The following is a 16,037-nucleotide window of genomic DNA, read 5'->3' as shown; positions in this document are numbered from 1 at the left end:
GGTTCATGGATTCATGCTTGACTAATCAGAGTATTCCCATCCCTTTGGCCACATTGATTGTGGGATGGGGTAGACAGTTGACCACAACTAAGTCAGTTTATCTGAAATTTCCTGCTGGAGCTATTAGAAAAGACTCATTCTGCTAAGGATGCTAATCTGGTAGTATGAGTCTTAGGCTGTTGGCAGCATCTTCCCACTAAAAGGAAAATGCCCATCCAATGAGATGAGAAGAGAGAGATGAAACTCCAGTGACATTACATTGAGGCTTCTGGATCCAGCCATGCCTGAAGCCCCAGATTTTTAGTTCCATGAGGCAATACTTTTTTGTGTGCTATAAATTTATAAATTAGCTTAAACTAAGGCAACTTACAACGAAATAGTTCTAATGTAAGTAATGAGCAGTCTTCTGCTTTGCAGGGATCCTGTGTCTTAGATTTTTAAGATTCACTAGAAGAATTGATCAGCTCTAATTTTGCTCAGCATTTATGATATTATTCCAAAAATAGTCTACTTTGTTTACTATTGGTACTATTTAACTTATCCATATAGCCACAGAAATCCATTGACAGAGCTCTTTACCGGGCAAGGTTAATCTTGGAAAGACTGTGTGAGGAGGAATGGTAATCAAGTAGGAAAACCTCAAGGAAATAACTGAAGAAAACCTCTTTCCTTCACAAGTTCCACCATCTCTTAGTCTACGGATTCAGATACCACTTGCCTTCTTTTGCTCCAGGATGTTTCTTGGGGATCAGTGGGGTAACATGTCCTCTGTCTCAAGCATGAGAGATGGAAAGAGAAAGCATCTTAGCTTCCACAAGATGTTCCTGCTCAGTATCTTGGGCAGTATATTGACAAAGAGATCTGGATTTATAAAACTTATGTGGAACAACAAGTAGCCCAGCAGTCTGATGAAAAACAGGGTGGTGAAAAAGAAATATAGAAAAATCCTGGAAAAAGAAAGCCAAGAAACTGTTAACTAGAGGTTAGAAAACCTGGAACAAAATAGTCATAATCTAAATGCATGTCTGACTCCTTGATATTCAAATGTCTCTACTCTTAACAACCCCTTACAAAGGTAGCCTCTTCCCATATGCTGGCCTGCCAGCTACTCTCTCTCCCATCACCATGTTTAATTTTCTTTCAGCATTTATCACTATGTGAAATTATCTTGTTTTGTTTTTTATTTTTATTTTGGAAAATTGTTTTCAAAAGTAGTTGCACCAATTTATTTATTTATTTTTATTTATTTATTTTTGCGGTACGTGGGCCTCTCACTGTTGTGGCCTCTCCCGTTGCGGAGCACAGGCTCCGGACATGCAGGCTTAGCGGCCATGGCTCACGGGCCCAGCCACTCCGCGGCATGTGGAATCTTCCCAGACCAGGGCACGAACCCGTGTCCCCTGCATCGGCAGGCGGACTCTCAACCACTGCGCCACCAGGGAAGCCCCAGTTGCACCAATTTATACTCCACCAGCAGGGTTTATGTTTCTGTGGATCCACATCCTCTCCAACATTTGATGTTATCAGATTTTGAAACTTTTGTCAATCAGATGGGTATAAAGTAATATCTCATTATGGTCTTGGCTTGCATTTCCTTGATGAACGATGGTGCTGAACATCTATCTGTTCATAGGTTTATTCGTCTTATGTGTTTCCTCTTGCCCATTTATTTACTATGTTGTTTGGGCTTTTCTTATTAATTTGTAGGAATTCTTTATATGTTCTTGATATTAATCCTTTTCCATTGTGTATATTTTGAATATCTGCCCTCTACTTTATAACTTTCACTTGCTCTGAGGTGTTAAAGAACAAAATTTATTTACTTTTTAATGTGCATTTTATTTATTTATTTTTGGCTGCACTGGGTCTTTGTTGCTGCGCCCAGGCTTTCGCTAGTTGCAGCGAGTGTGGGCTACTCTGCGTTGAGGTGCATGGGCTTCTCATTGTGGTGGCTTCTCTCATTGAGGTGCACAGGCTCTAGGCTCACGGGCTTCAGTAGTTGTGCCTCACAGGCTCTAGAGCGTAGGCTCAGTAGTTGTGGTGCACAGGCTTAGTTGCTCTGCGGCATGTGGGATCTTCCTGGACCAGGGATCGAACCCGTGTCCCCGGCATTGGCAGGCAGATTCTTAACCACTGTGCCACCAGGGAAGTCCCTAAAGTTATTTTTAATAAAGTCTAATTTATCAACATTTCCTTTAGTTAGAATCACTGCTTTTTGTATCTTGTTTGAAAAATCATTCCCTACCCCAAGGCCTAAAAGATACTATTTTGTATTAAGAGTTTATGGTAGTTTAAAAATATGTTCACAAATTCTTTGGTATTCCTTCCTTAGAGAGATTCTTCTCCACTGGAGTGTGGAATAGACTTAATGAATTGCTTCTAAAGAATAACGTATCATGGAAATGACAGTGTGTGATTTCCTATACTATGTACTAAAAGCACTGTGGCTTCCTCCTTACTCCCAGGAGAAAGCCAGCTGTCAGGTTATAAGGACACACACAAGTAGCCTGGTGGAGAGGTCCATCTGATGAAGAACTGAGACCTCCTGCCAGCAACCAGCTGTGTGAGTAAGCTCCTTTGGACATAGATCCTTTAGCCTCAGCCCAGCCTTCTAATGACTGTAACTTCAGCCAACATCTTAACAGCAACCTCGTAACAGACCATGAGCTAGAACCACCCAGCTAAGTAGCTCACAGATTTATGATGCACAGAAAGTGTGAGTTGATAAATGTTTGTTTGTAGCCACTAAATTTTGGGGTAATTTGTTATGTGGCAATAGATAACTAATACTGAGTTTTATAGGTTTTTTTTTTAATTGGTATTTAAGTCTTTAACACATCTGGGCTTGCTTTTTTGTTATACTGTATAGTAGTAATTCAATCTTATTTCTTTCTCATCTGGATAACCGTTTTTTCCCCACCATATTTACTGAACAGTCAATCCTTTCTTTCCCCTCTGACATATAATCACTGTCATATATCAGGGTTCTATATGTGCACTGTTTCTGAGCACATGTTCTTTTCCATTGGTTGATTTTCCTATTCCTCTGATGATACTACACTATCATAATTACTGTAGCTTCCCAGTGAGTCTTGATATCTCAAAGGGCATGTTTCTCATTCCTTGCTCTTCTTTAAAATTGCCCAGGTTATTTTTGACCCATTTACTCTCCCATATACAATATTTTAGTATCATTTTCTTCAATTCCATGAAAAATCTTCTGGGGAGTTTGATTGGAATTGAACTGATTCTATGAATTATTTGGAGACCATTGATATGTTTATGACATTAAGGCTTCCTATCCATGATCATGGTATTTCTCTTCTTTCATTTATATTACCTTTAATATTTCCTAATAAATTTCTATAAATTTCCTTATGGTAGTCTTGATTTCTTATTTAACTGATAAATTATTTTGCCCTTGTGGTTTTAATATGATTTCCACGAGCAAACCTCCACTGTTTCCTTTGCTATGTTACCCTTATCTGGTTGTGCTGGGCTGCATTCTGCCTCATGACAAATTCATGGCCCAACTCCACTCACCAGTCAAAAACAGCCCCTTGGGCTTCTCTGGTGGTGCAGTGGTTGGGAGTCTGCCAGCTGATGCAGGGGACACAGGTTTGTGCCCCGGTCCGGGAAGATCCCACATGCCGTGGAGCAGCTGGGCCCGTGAGCCATGGCCGCTGAGCCTGCGCGTCCGGAGCCTGTGCTCCGCAGTGGGAGAGGCCACAACAGTGAGAGGCCCACGTACCGCCAAAAAAAGAAAATCAGCCCCTTCCCCTCCAGTTTTCTTAAGTTTTCCTGTAGAGTTAATCTTGGTGACAAGAGCCAGGATCCATTCTAATACAGGATCTTGCTCAAAATTAGAATCAAAAGCCTTTTAAAAGCCTCTTCCCACCACTCTTCTTGAAGCTGGATACAGTATTCATGAGAAGGGTCTGGGATGACGTGCCCAGGGACAATATTAGGAATAACCTAGCTTTCTAATTTCTTATCAGCGCACGGTATACCAGTGCTCCAAGGATGCTGGATCAGAGCAAGAGGAAAGACATTTGTAGTTTGATGTGATGAGCTAGACTTGCTGGGCTTACTAACTCTCTTTATGGCAGATAGCTCTTATCCCAGGAACATGGGCAATTCCATGCTGGGTGCTGGTGTTGAATTATAGGTGAAGGTGGCCTAGGAGTTCTAGGGAAGATTCTGCTAGTTGTTCTGGGAACATGTATTGAAGGATATTGAAATATATAATTCTTCACTTATCTGGTATGAAGGAGTATCCCTCTTAAGCAAATTTTCCAGACAGTTGGAGCTGACCTTTAAGCACCAGTAATTTTATGTTAACCATTTTGATTGGACTTTTTCTAAATCACATTTCATACCACTTTAAATATATGTTTCTCTATGCCTTCTTAAACATACTATATTGAACATAATTTGACCTTTTCTTAAAAATATAGGGGCTTCAATACCAATTTTACTTTGCTATCACGATGATTCCCTAAGGACTAATATCCACTCATTTGTTTGAATCTTGAGTTCTTATTTGGTTTAACAAGATTTTTGAGCAATTATTATGTGCTGAATACTGTTAGGTGCTGTCTCCTTTTCCCAATCATTTTCTCTCTCTTTTATCTGCTGTGAGGCAGTGGTATACTTGGATTTAGAAATTCTCTCCCTACTTTTATTTTTCACATTAGGGGGTAATGTGCTGACATTGTGATAAAGTTTGAGGGAGGCACATCTCACACAATAGTGTAAAAACCCAATCCTCATGCTTACGAACCACAGAAGGATCTCCCCATTTCTTTTTTTAAGTTTTTTAAAAAATTTATTTTATTGTGATGAGAACACTTAACATGAGATTTACCTTCCTAACAAATTTTTAAGTGTGCAACACATTATCATTGACTACAGGTGCAGTGTTATACAGCAGATCTCTAGAACTTAATCATCTTGTTTAACCAAAGATTTATGCCGATGGATTAGTAACTTCCCGTGCCCCCTCCCCCCACCCCCTGGCAGCCATCATTCCACACTTTGATTCATGAACTTGACTGTTTTAGATACCTCATATAAGTGGAATCATGCAGTATTTGTCTTTCTGTGACTAGCTTATTTCACTTAGCATAATGTCCTCAAGGTGCCTCAGTGTTATCATATATTGCAGAAGTTCTTTCTTTCTTTTTTATAACCCTCCTTGTTTATTCTTTTCATTTTTTTAAAATTTCTTTTGTTTTTCTATTTTTAATTTTTAATTTTTTTATTGGAGTCCCCATTTCTAATCAACTGATGTTACTGGGAAACCAGACACATCAAACTAGTTGAAAGTGTTGAAGGGAAAAGGGGGTAAGTATGACACTTGTCACATCTCTTCTAGGTGATAGGATTCCTGTTTCTGATTACTGCTAGGCCACTGGCTTCTAATACTGGAAAGCTGAGATTAGTCATCGCCTTTGGACAAGGAAGTCATAACAGTGAACTGAGAAATGTAGTCATTGATAAAACAAATTTGTTGACTGTGTGTGTGCGTGTGTGTGTGTATACAATGTTCTCCTTGTCTAGACTTTGCTATCTGCTAGTATGGCTAAGTAGAACTCCCAGTTTTCTGGGAAGTTTACTCAAAGGGATTTACTTACGTTTTACAGAATCCTGTTTTCTTCTTTTGGAGAGAGTTATCCTGGGAGAAAAAGAAAGGGCAGTGATAAATAAACAATTTCTGGACGCTGTTATCACTGCCAAGTAGTACTGAGCCATTAATTAAATGTTATTTTAGGTAAAATTTTACAAATTTTTTCATATACATAAGCAGATGAAATTTTCAAAGCCAAATATATGTACATATATATATGTGTGTGTATATATGTATCTGTGTATATATATATGTATATGTGTGTGTGTGTGTGTGTGTATATATATATATATATATATAAAACTGCATTACCTTTTTATATATTGATAGGAATAAATGAAGACTTAGAAGGGTAGGGTCATACAGCTTGTAAGTGGCAGGACGAGGCCTGGAACCCAGGTCCTCTCAGTTCACATTTTGGGCTCTCTCAACTATACCCTTACCTTCTACTTAGCCAGTGACCCTTAGAGAAGTTTACAGGCTATAAAAACCACACAAACATATTCCAAGAGATAAATTTTGAAAGCTATAAAAATGTAAAGATGGGAATATATCCTGGATTTCTGTAACATCCCTCTTCCAAAATATTTTCTCAGTTACTTCATTTTCCTTTAAACTTCGTTGTGAGATAAAAAGGAAGAGGAATTATGATCACACTTTAAAACCGTGGAAATGAGGCTTGCAGAATTGGAATTAGAAAGCAGCTTTCTGGGTTACAAGTTTGATTCTATAGCTTGAGTGAGATTAAGTGGCATGCTAGCTGGTCAGCTGCTCAGGCAGCCTCTCTAAAGAGATTGCTCAAACATCATAGGTCGTTGAACCATCACATGGACTCTGATAATCTTGATGAAGACAGTCCTGTTGTTTCTCTGATAGCTGGTCAGAAGGAATACTTTAATAAGTCACCGGGAATAGATGGTGGGACACATCAGGTAGCATGCCAAGCTTGGTTCTAGAGAGGTGGACTTCAGTTAATTTCAGGAGTTTTGCTTGCTGAGTGGAATACATAAGCTTGGGACCAGAATAACCTGTTCAGGACAGTGGGAACTGTAGTCACTGTGGAAATGGTCTAACATATTCAGACATCTGGAGCACCTCAAGGGTAATAGTCAAATGTTGATATTTGCTTTTAAGGAAGAGATGACTTCTCTTTTCTGAGATTGTAAAGACCATATATCTCAACAACATAAAATTTCTGCTGAATGTCCACTTTGGCTCTAAAGGAAATATAAATTACAATTAAAGTCCAATAAACTTTATCTATGTACTTGCTTCCACAAGACACCAAGCAGGCTAAGAGGCCTGGTGCTCTACATCCAAGTCTGTTTCCTTCAGACCTTTGCATATGTGCTGGTGACATCATGATGTTAAAGATGAATAGACACTGAAGCTGTAGCATAAAGAAGCAACTGCTTCCTATGTTTTAACTCATAGGCCAACTCTGATTAGATGGTGATAGATGCCCTTGGTGTTCTGTGTAGTAAAAGATTCTGGACCATGCTGGGATCATCAGGAAAGAGTGCTGTGATTACAGGAGATAGAGGAGTGGTGTATGTGTCATGTACTGGCCTTCTCTCCACAGAGTGCACCCTCAGTTAATGTTCCTTCTCGCTTCTATTCTAAACTTTCTTTGGTCTTGGGCTGGTTTCTTTGAGAACACATCATTTGCACAGCTGTAAGAGGGAAGACAGCTATTCCTTAGCATCCTCTTTATTTGTTTAGGGTTGAAATGCTTTGGAATTATATCTGGTACTGTTCTTAGAAAATCCACATGGGAAGATTGCTAGATGTTTGGTGGCTTATAGTGATTTTGGAAACTCCTTTGAAAGGTGAAGAAGCTGAAGATGGAGTAGGTGCTTACCTTGTTATTTTGGCCATTACACTCTTTGCTTGCTGAGTTCATGCTTATGGCTTTTGACCTAGGGGGAAAAGAACCAAGATAGAGATTGGATAAAGTGCCCTCAAAGATTCATACTATATGATGGTTGTTTAAAAACAGTCTTATATTCTAATTCTATTATAGCCAGTTGCTACATGTAGCTATTTAAATTTAAATTAATTAAAATAAAAAATAAGTTCCTCAGTCATACTACCTGTTCTTCAAGTACTCAGTAAGTGGCCAAGTGGATACTTAATAGATAGTATAGAAATTTCTGTTGAATAGCCTTGTTCTAGAAACTTAGCTTAGCAGTCAAGCCATACCTAGTACTCAGGAAGGATTTTGGGAGACTTGAAGGTATCCTTTAGGGGCGAGGACCTCCAAGTCCTAGTGTCTTGGACACAAGGCCACGGTGTGTACCTGCCTATTTAGAGGCTTTATGCAGTTTGGGTCTCTTTCTCTTCACCACAAGGTTCCAAAATATTTATATATAGAGATACTTCTTGACTGAATTAAGATTTAACATCTAAAGAGGGTCAAGAAATGGAAGTGAGGTTTTTGGTTTAGTTTCTCATCATTTAAACTCTTTTGACAAACTCAAGGGGTATTTTTTTGGGGAAGGAAGCTTTTATTTACGTTTAATATGAATGTTCTACTTATCAAGGTGCCTGACCACTAACCCTTTTTAAAGCACATGCTCCTACCCTTAATATAAACCCAAATAATTGGTAACGTGATAAAGCTATGAAGGGAGATGTGTTTCTACAGTCTTTGAAGAAGGATGGGAGAAGGACCTGCGTTTTAAAGTTGGTGTGGTTCAGTGGGAGTCGACCTGATTACTACAGAGGGGAAAGATATGTGGTGTTGGGGGCCTCATAATTCCAAACTGGAATTAGAGAGATGTTTGCTCTGACCCAGGCTGAGATGGAGTTACCACTAAAAGCAGGATGTTCCTTTGTTTGCCAAAGCTTACACTTCTCTCTCGAGGAACTGATTCTCTAGTTCTTCTTCTATTTTCTTCAAAGTTTCCCGGTACTTCTTCAAAGAGAAATAAAAGAAAGCGCGGTTACTAATTAAAGCCCTGTGCTTTTCCTAATCATAATAAACATGCATTATTACATTGTCACATAAATGTTTGGTATTCCCACTGCCACTTTTTCTCCTTCCTAGCCTCCACCCCACCACTACTGATTTCTCACTATATTTCACCATTGGACAGGTCTCTGGGGGTAATTGGGATTATAAACAGGAAAAGTGTTCATTATTAAGTTAAGGGCACAGAGGCTGGGAGACCAGGGAGGTAACAGAATGATATTGGTGGTGGAGTGTCATAGACCCTAAAGTCCCTCTGGAATGACACCTTGAAGAGTTAAAATTGTTCCAGACAGTATGCTCTGAAAAACCTGGTTCCATTTCACCCTGTACCTGAACAAACCCTTTGCTGTCCCTTTACTGAGGGGCTGTACCTTTATGCAGAGGGCCTGATCTTCACAGAGCTGGGCCAAAAGTGCATAGTCTTCTATTACCTGGGGAGACTAAAATTTATTAGTCTTAAATTTTCTCAGTGAATTGCTGTAAGAACAATAGTATACTTGTTTCCTCCTGTGTACCAGACCCTAAATGTGGCCTTCCAATTGTTCTAAATATGTTTTTTTGTACATATAAACTAATTTTTTTGAGGGTTAACAAGCTATATTTTATAGTCCCTTGGGGATTATTTGGGGACAGTTGGGAGAAGAATAGATACTAATTTGTGGAAGATATAGATCATGAAGTGTATCCTATAAAAAATATTAAATAAAAGGTAACTTAGGAGACTATAGTCATCTTCCTTTCCTTCATACCCTCCTGATCCCATAATGGTTTGGGATCTAGAACCTTATTATAACTCAATCATTTGAGGAATGCATTAGATCGTCTGACCAAGAATGGAGTATCCCTTCCTTTGGGAGGAGTAACATTGAAGTTACTGTGGTTACCTTGGCCAGTTCCTTCTCTTGGTCTGCACAGGAGGCTTCCAGCTGTTGTAACTTAACCTATAGACAAGGAAGGAGGCTGGTAACTCAGCAAGGCAAAAACAGGATTCCATTCTGAAATGCTATAGCAAAGGTTATCTCACAGGTGGTTGAAGTGCATTGGGCACCATTTCAGATATCTTTTTGATGGAGGACAGTCAAACTGTCCTTGCAGCTGCCTGGTGAGCCTGCACTCTTGACCACTGAGTATTCATCAGTGCTTTGTTTGCCCTTAAACTTCAATTCTTAGCTTCCTTCTTCCTTAGCTATTTCTCTTAGAAAAACATCAACCTTGAAAAATTCACTGTCACTTTTGCTTTTATATATTCATGGCTCACTCCTTTCTTTCTCCCTGTATTTCTTCTTTCCTCTCTTCCTTCCTTGAATACTTGATGAAAGCCTCTTCTATATCGGCCACTATACTGGAGTGACAGGGAAAGGGCAGGGGGAGTACTGAGGATACAGTGATGAACGGAATTGATAGGCTTTCTGCCTCACAGAGCTGACATTCTAGTTGGGGGACATAACAGATGAGTCAACATGATAAGTGCTGTGAAAGAAATAAAAGCCGAGTAATGTGCTGAGAGTGAGAGTGAGTGATGGCATAAGAGCTAATATAGGTGGTTGGCGAAGGCCTCTCTGATGATACTTGAGCTGAAATCTGAAAGATAAATATTAGTCAAATGGAGATCTGGAGGAAATATGTCCCATGCAGAGGTTACAACAAGGGCCAAGACTGTGAACTTTGGTATGTATGAAGAAGTTATGTGGCTGAAGCACAGGGGATACTGGTAAGGTGGGGAAAGGTAGCCACTGATGAGGTTACATACGTAGGGCCTTATAGCTTCTAAAAAAATTTGGTTCTTTTATTTATTTATGTATGTATGTATGTATGTATGGCTGCGTTGGGCCTTTGTTGCTGCACGCGGGCTTTCTCTAGTTGTGGTGAGCGGGGGCTACTCTTTGTTGTGGTGTGCGGGCTTCTCATTGCAGTGGCTTTTCTTGCTGTGGAGCACAGGCTCTAGGCACGTGGGCTTCAGTAGCTGTGGCTTGTAGGCTCTAGAGCGCAGGCTCAGTAGTTGTGGCACGTGGGCTTAGTTGCTCCATGGCATGTGGGATCTTCCCGGACCAGAGCTCGATACTGTGTCCCCTGCCTTGGCAAGCGATTCTTAACCAGTGCGCCACCAGGGAAGTCCCCAAAGTTTGGTTCTTTATTCTAATTGTAGTAAAAGGCCAGGAGAGAGCTTCAAGTGGTAAAGACACAATCTGACCTGTGTTTTTAAAGAAGAGACTTTTCAATATGTGGAAAGTGAGATTGTTTAGGAGTAAGAGTTGAAACAGGAAGACTTGTTAGGAGGCTACTTCAGCATCCAGGTGAGGGGTATGGTGGCTTGCAAGAGGGTAGTACTATTAGTAGTAGTAGATAGGGAAGAATGGATGCATTTGGGTTATATTCTGTAGGAAGAGCAGATATAACTATTTTCCCTTCCTTCCCTTTCAGCTCTGTTGTTCCCACTTTCATCTAGGGATCATTATTTTACATCTGGATGCTTCTAACAGTTCCTTTCCCCTCCAGTCAGTTACAACCAGGGCCAGAAAGAAAAATGTGCTAAAGGCTGTATTTTCAAGACACTGGCCTGAGTCACAAGGAGTTGAAGCAGGCATCCCATTAAACTACTGAACTAATCACCAGCATGCAAGGGGAACAGAAGCAAAGGAGATGCTGTATATTTCATAGAATTAGAGATATCGCCTAAGAATTCTACAAAAGAGGTGGGCAAAAGGGAGTGATTCAGAGGGTTAATAATACTCTAGAAGTCTTTAGGGCTGGGCTGGTTGCTGCTAGGAAAATAATGGCCATTGTTCTGACAACACCTGGAACTCTGTAGTCTGTCAGCTCAGCTCACCTGACATAGCCAGCATTAAAGTGTCCCCACTAGATTCTGGTGGCCTTACTGTCAGGAAAACTTGTTTTGGGCAGGAGAAGGAAGAAAATCAGTCTCTGACTGCTGCAGTTATATGGTAAGAATAGTCATGGGGCTTCATAATCCTTTCTAGTGTTAACTTCACTTTCTTCCTGATGTACACACAGGATCCAGATTTCTTTCTTTCCAGGTAAATTTCCTGGATGTACATGACTAAGCAAGCTTACTTGGTGGCCTTAAACTTCTTCTTCTTCTTCTTCTTCTTCTTTGTGGCCATCAACACTAATTTGGCCAAGAGAAGATAGCAGAGTGATTCTCTATTCTTTCTTTTTATATTTCTATTTTCAGTGTGTCCATATCTTCATAGGCTTCATATACACAGTATGGGCTTAAGTGTGGGCTTAATAAGTTAAAGAAAAATTAAGGCAAGGATAAAGATGCAATTCTACAGAAAGTATCAAGTTAGAATTTTACCTGTTCTCTAAATAAAAAAAATAAGTCTCTAATTCTTCTTGCATCTTTGATCAGATGTGTTGTGGTTGTGTCCAGGTTCTTAGCTCTGGAACACAATTAGAGAAATGCTAAGCACTGTCTGATGCACTTAGCATGCAGAACTCACTAGATACTTGAATGACCAACTTAATGATTTCTTTTCTAGATTGGATTCCATGACAGGATGTGTAAGTTGCCTAGCATGCAGTAGAGTTACAGATCCTAGCTCTGCCTCTATGAATTCATACATATGCCTTAGCCACTCTCTTAAATAGTCACTTTAAAATTATGTGACTTCAGGTTTTAGCTCTCCAAAAAAAGGAAAGAATACTTTATATACACAATTTCACTCAATTTTCAAACAGAGGCTGGGAGGGACTGATTAAATTGCCCTTCATATACCACACTAAGTACTGGGGACAGGATTTAAATTAGGGACTTCAACTGCCTCCAGTGTTATGTATGCATTTGTGTTCTGCTCTTCCTCATGGAAGAAAGAACAAAATATATGGCTTCAGAGTAAAATTCCTTACTAAGAGCAGAGGAAATGTCAGTACTCAGTGGCCCAGGCTTATGCCTGACATGGGTAAAACTACAAAGAATTTATCCCAACTTTGACAGTTGTTTCCACTTGAAAGCTTGTTTCCTGTTCATATATTCCAAACCCATTCAAGATTGCTTTTCCATTTACCTTTGACTCTTCTGGGGTTCCCTTTAGATTGCCTTGTTCACACTTAGTTGCCTTTTGAGATTTCCTTGTAAGCTACAGTTTCAAATAAAAAAATACATTGCAAATAAAAAATATATCAAATAAAAAGAAAAGAAAGGAAACAAAGACATTCTCTGGTGTATGTGTGGGCTGGTAATTTGGTCTTGATAACAGCTGCCAGGAGGTGGTCCTTTGGTGGCTACTTGGTGCTCTTGGAAACATCTTTATTCTACCTCTAACTTCTTCTCACTAGTCTTGGCCACCAAAGCTGGAGCCTGCTCAAGGCAGGGGTACTTTTCTGAACCCCTCATCCATGCTGGGTTATTCAGGAATGGGTCAGAAAGTAGGGTATCATAGGAAGCCCACTGTATTCTGAGCAGGAGTTGAGGTAGAGGGAATGCCTAGACAAGGAAGAGGGAATCCTTAGGAATTAAGTATTTTTAAGTCTCTGTTGAAAGTAAAATTAACTCTCACTACAGAACTGCCAGCCAATCACTTTAACAGAGTGTCTACTGGAATCCCTTTTCTTGTAATAGAATGAAGGAACCTGTGGGATCACTGAATACCCTGAATAACCCACTCCCTCCGTCCATCTGATACTTGCAGGGAAGATCCATGGCATTTATTTAGATCATGAAGCTCAGCCTCAGGAGAGTAGTATCCACCCCAGCACAGGCCTCTCTGACATGTGGGATCCCCTATGACCACTTTTGCTCCCTTGCCTCTTTGGTGCCTGGGGATGCTGTGGGAACACTGGGGAACACAAGAGCCCCATCCCACCTTTCTTTCAAGTTCTGCTATACTGTGGACCAGAGTCTCATTCTTCCTTTCCTGTTGAGAGAAAGAAGCAGAGTGTAAGTGTGCATCTGCATACCATCATCTGTCTTTATTTAGTTGATTGTTCTCCATTTCGCTCCAGTGAAGATTTCCTGCAGGAACTCTACCTTATTGCATAAGGTCAGGTAAAGAACCTGTGGTTTGATCTCAATACATACACACCAACTTAACAGGGATAGAGATGCCCACACGCAGGGCTTCCCAATACTAAATATTACCAAAGAAACCCTACCCTCCACACATCCCTTTCCATGCATGGACACATCCTGCCATGACTTTTTTTTTTTTTTTTTTTTTTGCGGTACGCGGGCCTCTTACTGTTGTGGCCTCTCCCGTTGCGGAGCACAGGCTCCGGACGCGCAGGCTCAGTGGCCATGGCTCATGGGCCCAGCCACTCCGCGGCATGTGGGATCTTCCCGGACCAGGGCACGAACCCGTGTCCCCTGCACCGGCAGGTGGACTCTCAACCACTGCGCCACAGGGAAGCCCTTGCCATGACTTTTGAGTTGACTACTAGTTGTATGTAAAAAGGAGAGACTAGCTTATCTGATAGTTGATGAGAGACAGGATGATGAATAAAACCTATCATACAGCTCTTCCTAGCTTCTTGCTTACCAGTCTGGCTGTTTCTTCTTCTAGCGCCTGCAAGGCTCTTTCCCTTTCCATCGTGGTGTGGTTCTCCTTCCCCCACTCCTCACCCTCTGCCAGGTCTCTGGTCTGAGTGATCTCATTTTCCAGCCTAGATGACGCAAGCACACACTCTGAGGATCTGGCAGTTTCAGAACCGATAAAACACAAATATCAGTTTCAAGGGAACCTCAGTGACAATAAACACGAATCTCAAGTTGGAAACCATTCTTTCCTGGATCCTTAGACTCAGAATCACTTTCAAGGCAGGAAAAGTAAGATTCCTCTGATTCCCAAGTCAAACACCCCAATGTTCTTTCAGCTCAGGTAAGTATCACCCAATTTTTTTAGGAATCTCTTTAAAACTTGCTGTATTTCAGAGTTTGAGCCACAGAGAAATGCCAGAGAATGAAGAAGAAACTTTGCTGTACAAGATTTAGGTCTCTAGAACAAACAGGAAAATTTAGAGTTGTCTCTTCTCTTCTACCCCATCCTCTGGATGGAGAACTTCCCTCATGGTACCCCAACACTCACCTCTGAATCTCATCTTCTTTCTTGCGGATTTTGAGAAGAAGGTCCTGATTTGCTTCATCAATTCTCTGCATATCCCTTTCAAGGTTCATATTCAAACTGTTAATGTTCCTCTTTGACTGGGCCAGTCTTAAGATTTCCACTTCCTCTGACCTGTAGACTCAGTCCCCAAATTGAACAAGGGCCAGTTATCTTCAGATCAGTAATCTTTGGACTAAATGGGATATCTAGAAGGCACGTAATTCATTAACCTGGCTGTTTCTGGAAGCACATCTGTCCTTTTTCATTCTTAGGAAATTATATTTCTTAATCATGCTCTACAATTTGTTTCAATAATTCTCAACTTGGTCAGCAAGAGAGGTTTTTCTCAGGCTTTCTCAGCCAAAGTGCTCAATATACTAGTGCACCTCCACTCTGGTTCCAGAAGTCTTGCTTCCTTAAATAGTGTCCTGCATTGGTTTCTAAGACAAGTTGTTCACAAAATCTACTCATGCAATACACTTTTATTGAGTACTTTTATCCAGGTAGCTGGCACATTCCTTATGATTGAGCCCAGCTTTATGCAGAGCCACAAGAGATTTCCACCAGCAGGTAGGGCTTCAGTCTTTCCCTTCCTCCTCCCATCTCAAAACTTCTCTTACAGTGCCTGCTACAAAGCTTGAGTGTCTATCTTGAGAGTCACTTCATTGAGCACACAGATATGATCCAGGCATTCACTTTCAAGAATTCAAAACTCCTTTTGAAGTAAATTTGAATAAAATAAGGGTAACACTAGAGTCATCTAGAAAGGGTACCTGGCACATGGAAGCTCTCAATAAACTTTTCTTTTTCTTGTATCATTAATTAGTTTGCTTTTCAAATGATTAACCATAAATAAGTTAGTGAGGCAGACTTTTGAGTAAGGATGAGGGATGATTTTGGAAAAGAAGACTTTATAATAGCTATCACTTCAGGAGGGCATGAAGGGCTTGAGGTGGAGTGCAATGGGGGAGGGATAGATAGTAGATGGAGAGAGAGAGGGAGACTAGAGGATGAAGGAAGACATCTACAGCAGACCTGCTTCATACCTTGGCCCTTGGATGTGTCTTTGCCTAATCATGATTACTTACTCATCATCTAGTTGATCTTCCTTGTGTTCTTCCATTGTAGATTCCCTAAAATATCAACAGAGATGTATCTAATGAGTTGGGGAAATGGGTCCATTTGTGAAGTAGAGTAACTAGCCAAGAGCCCCCAAATATAGAAACAGAATTAACTGGTTTCTTCCCTCCAACTTCACATTTTGGCCATGACAAAATTCAGCCTTTTGGTTTTCTGCTCATGTTCTGATTATGCCTCAGTAAGGATACAGTGAGGATACAGGGATAATGCTGGAAATTTCAGTATATATCCT

At 40.5% G+C, this 16,037-nt stretch overlaps 1 protein-coding gene and 1 non-coding gene across 2 annotated transcripts; both read right to left on the bottom strand.

The window, feature by feature from the left end:
* Positions 1 to 748: 748 nt before the first annotated feature.
* On the bottom strand, positions 749 to 15,788 carry TMCO5A (transmembrane and coiled-coil domains 5A). The gene is made up of 11 exons (XM_060168698.1): positions 15,754 to 15,788; positions 14,648 to 14,797; positions 14,102 to 14,225; positions 13,430 to 13,480; positions 12,632 to 12,703; positions 9,488 to 9,544; positions 8,975 to 9,034; positions 8,482 to 8,546; positions 7,491 to 7,548; positions 5,637 to 5,677; positions 749 to 947 (listed from the first exon to the last, which is right to left on the bottom strand). The coding sequence occupies exons 1-11, from the start codon at positions 15,786 to 15,788 to the stop codon at positions 749 to 751; spliced, it is 912 nt and encodes a 303-aa protein (XP_060024681.1).
* LOC132506390 (small nucleolar RNA U13) lies at positions 4,687 to 4,794 on the bottom strand. The gene has a single exon (XR_009535817.1). It is a non-coding gene; the product is annotated as a small nucleolar RNA U13 (small nucleolar RNA).
* Positions 15,789 to 16,037: the final 249 nt, after the last annotated feature.

The sequence above is a fragment of the Lagenorhynchus albirostris genome, chromosome 1, assembly GCF_949774975.1.
Source record: "Lagenorhynchus albirostris chromosome 1, mLagAlb1.1, whole genome shotgun sequence".
Lineage (NCBI taxonomy): Eukaryota > Metazoa > Chordata > Mammalia > Artiodactyla > Delphinidae > Lagenorhynchus > Lagenorhynchus albirostris.
This window is presented reverse-complemented; position numbering and strand designations above follow the sequence as displayed.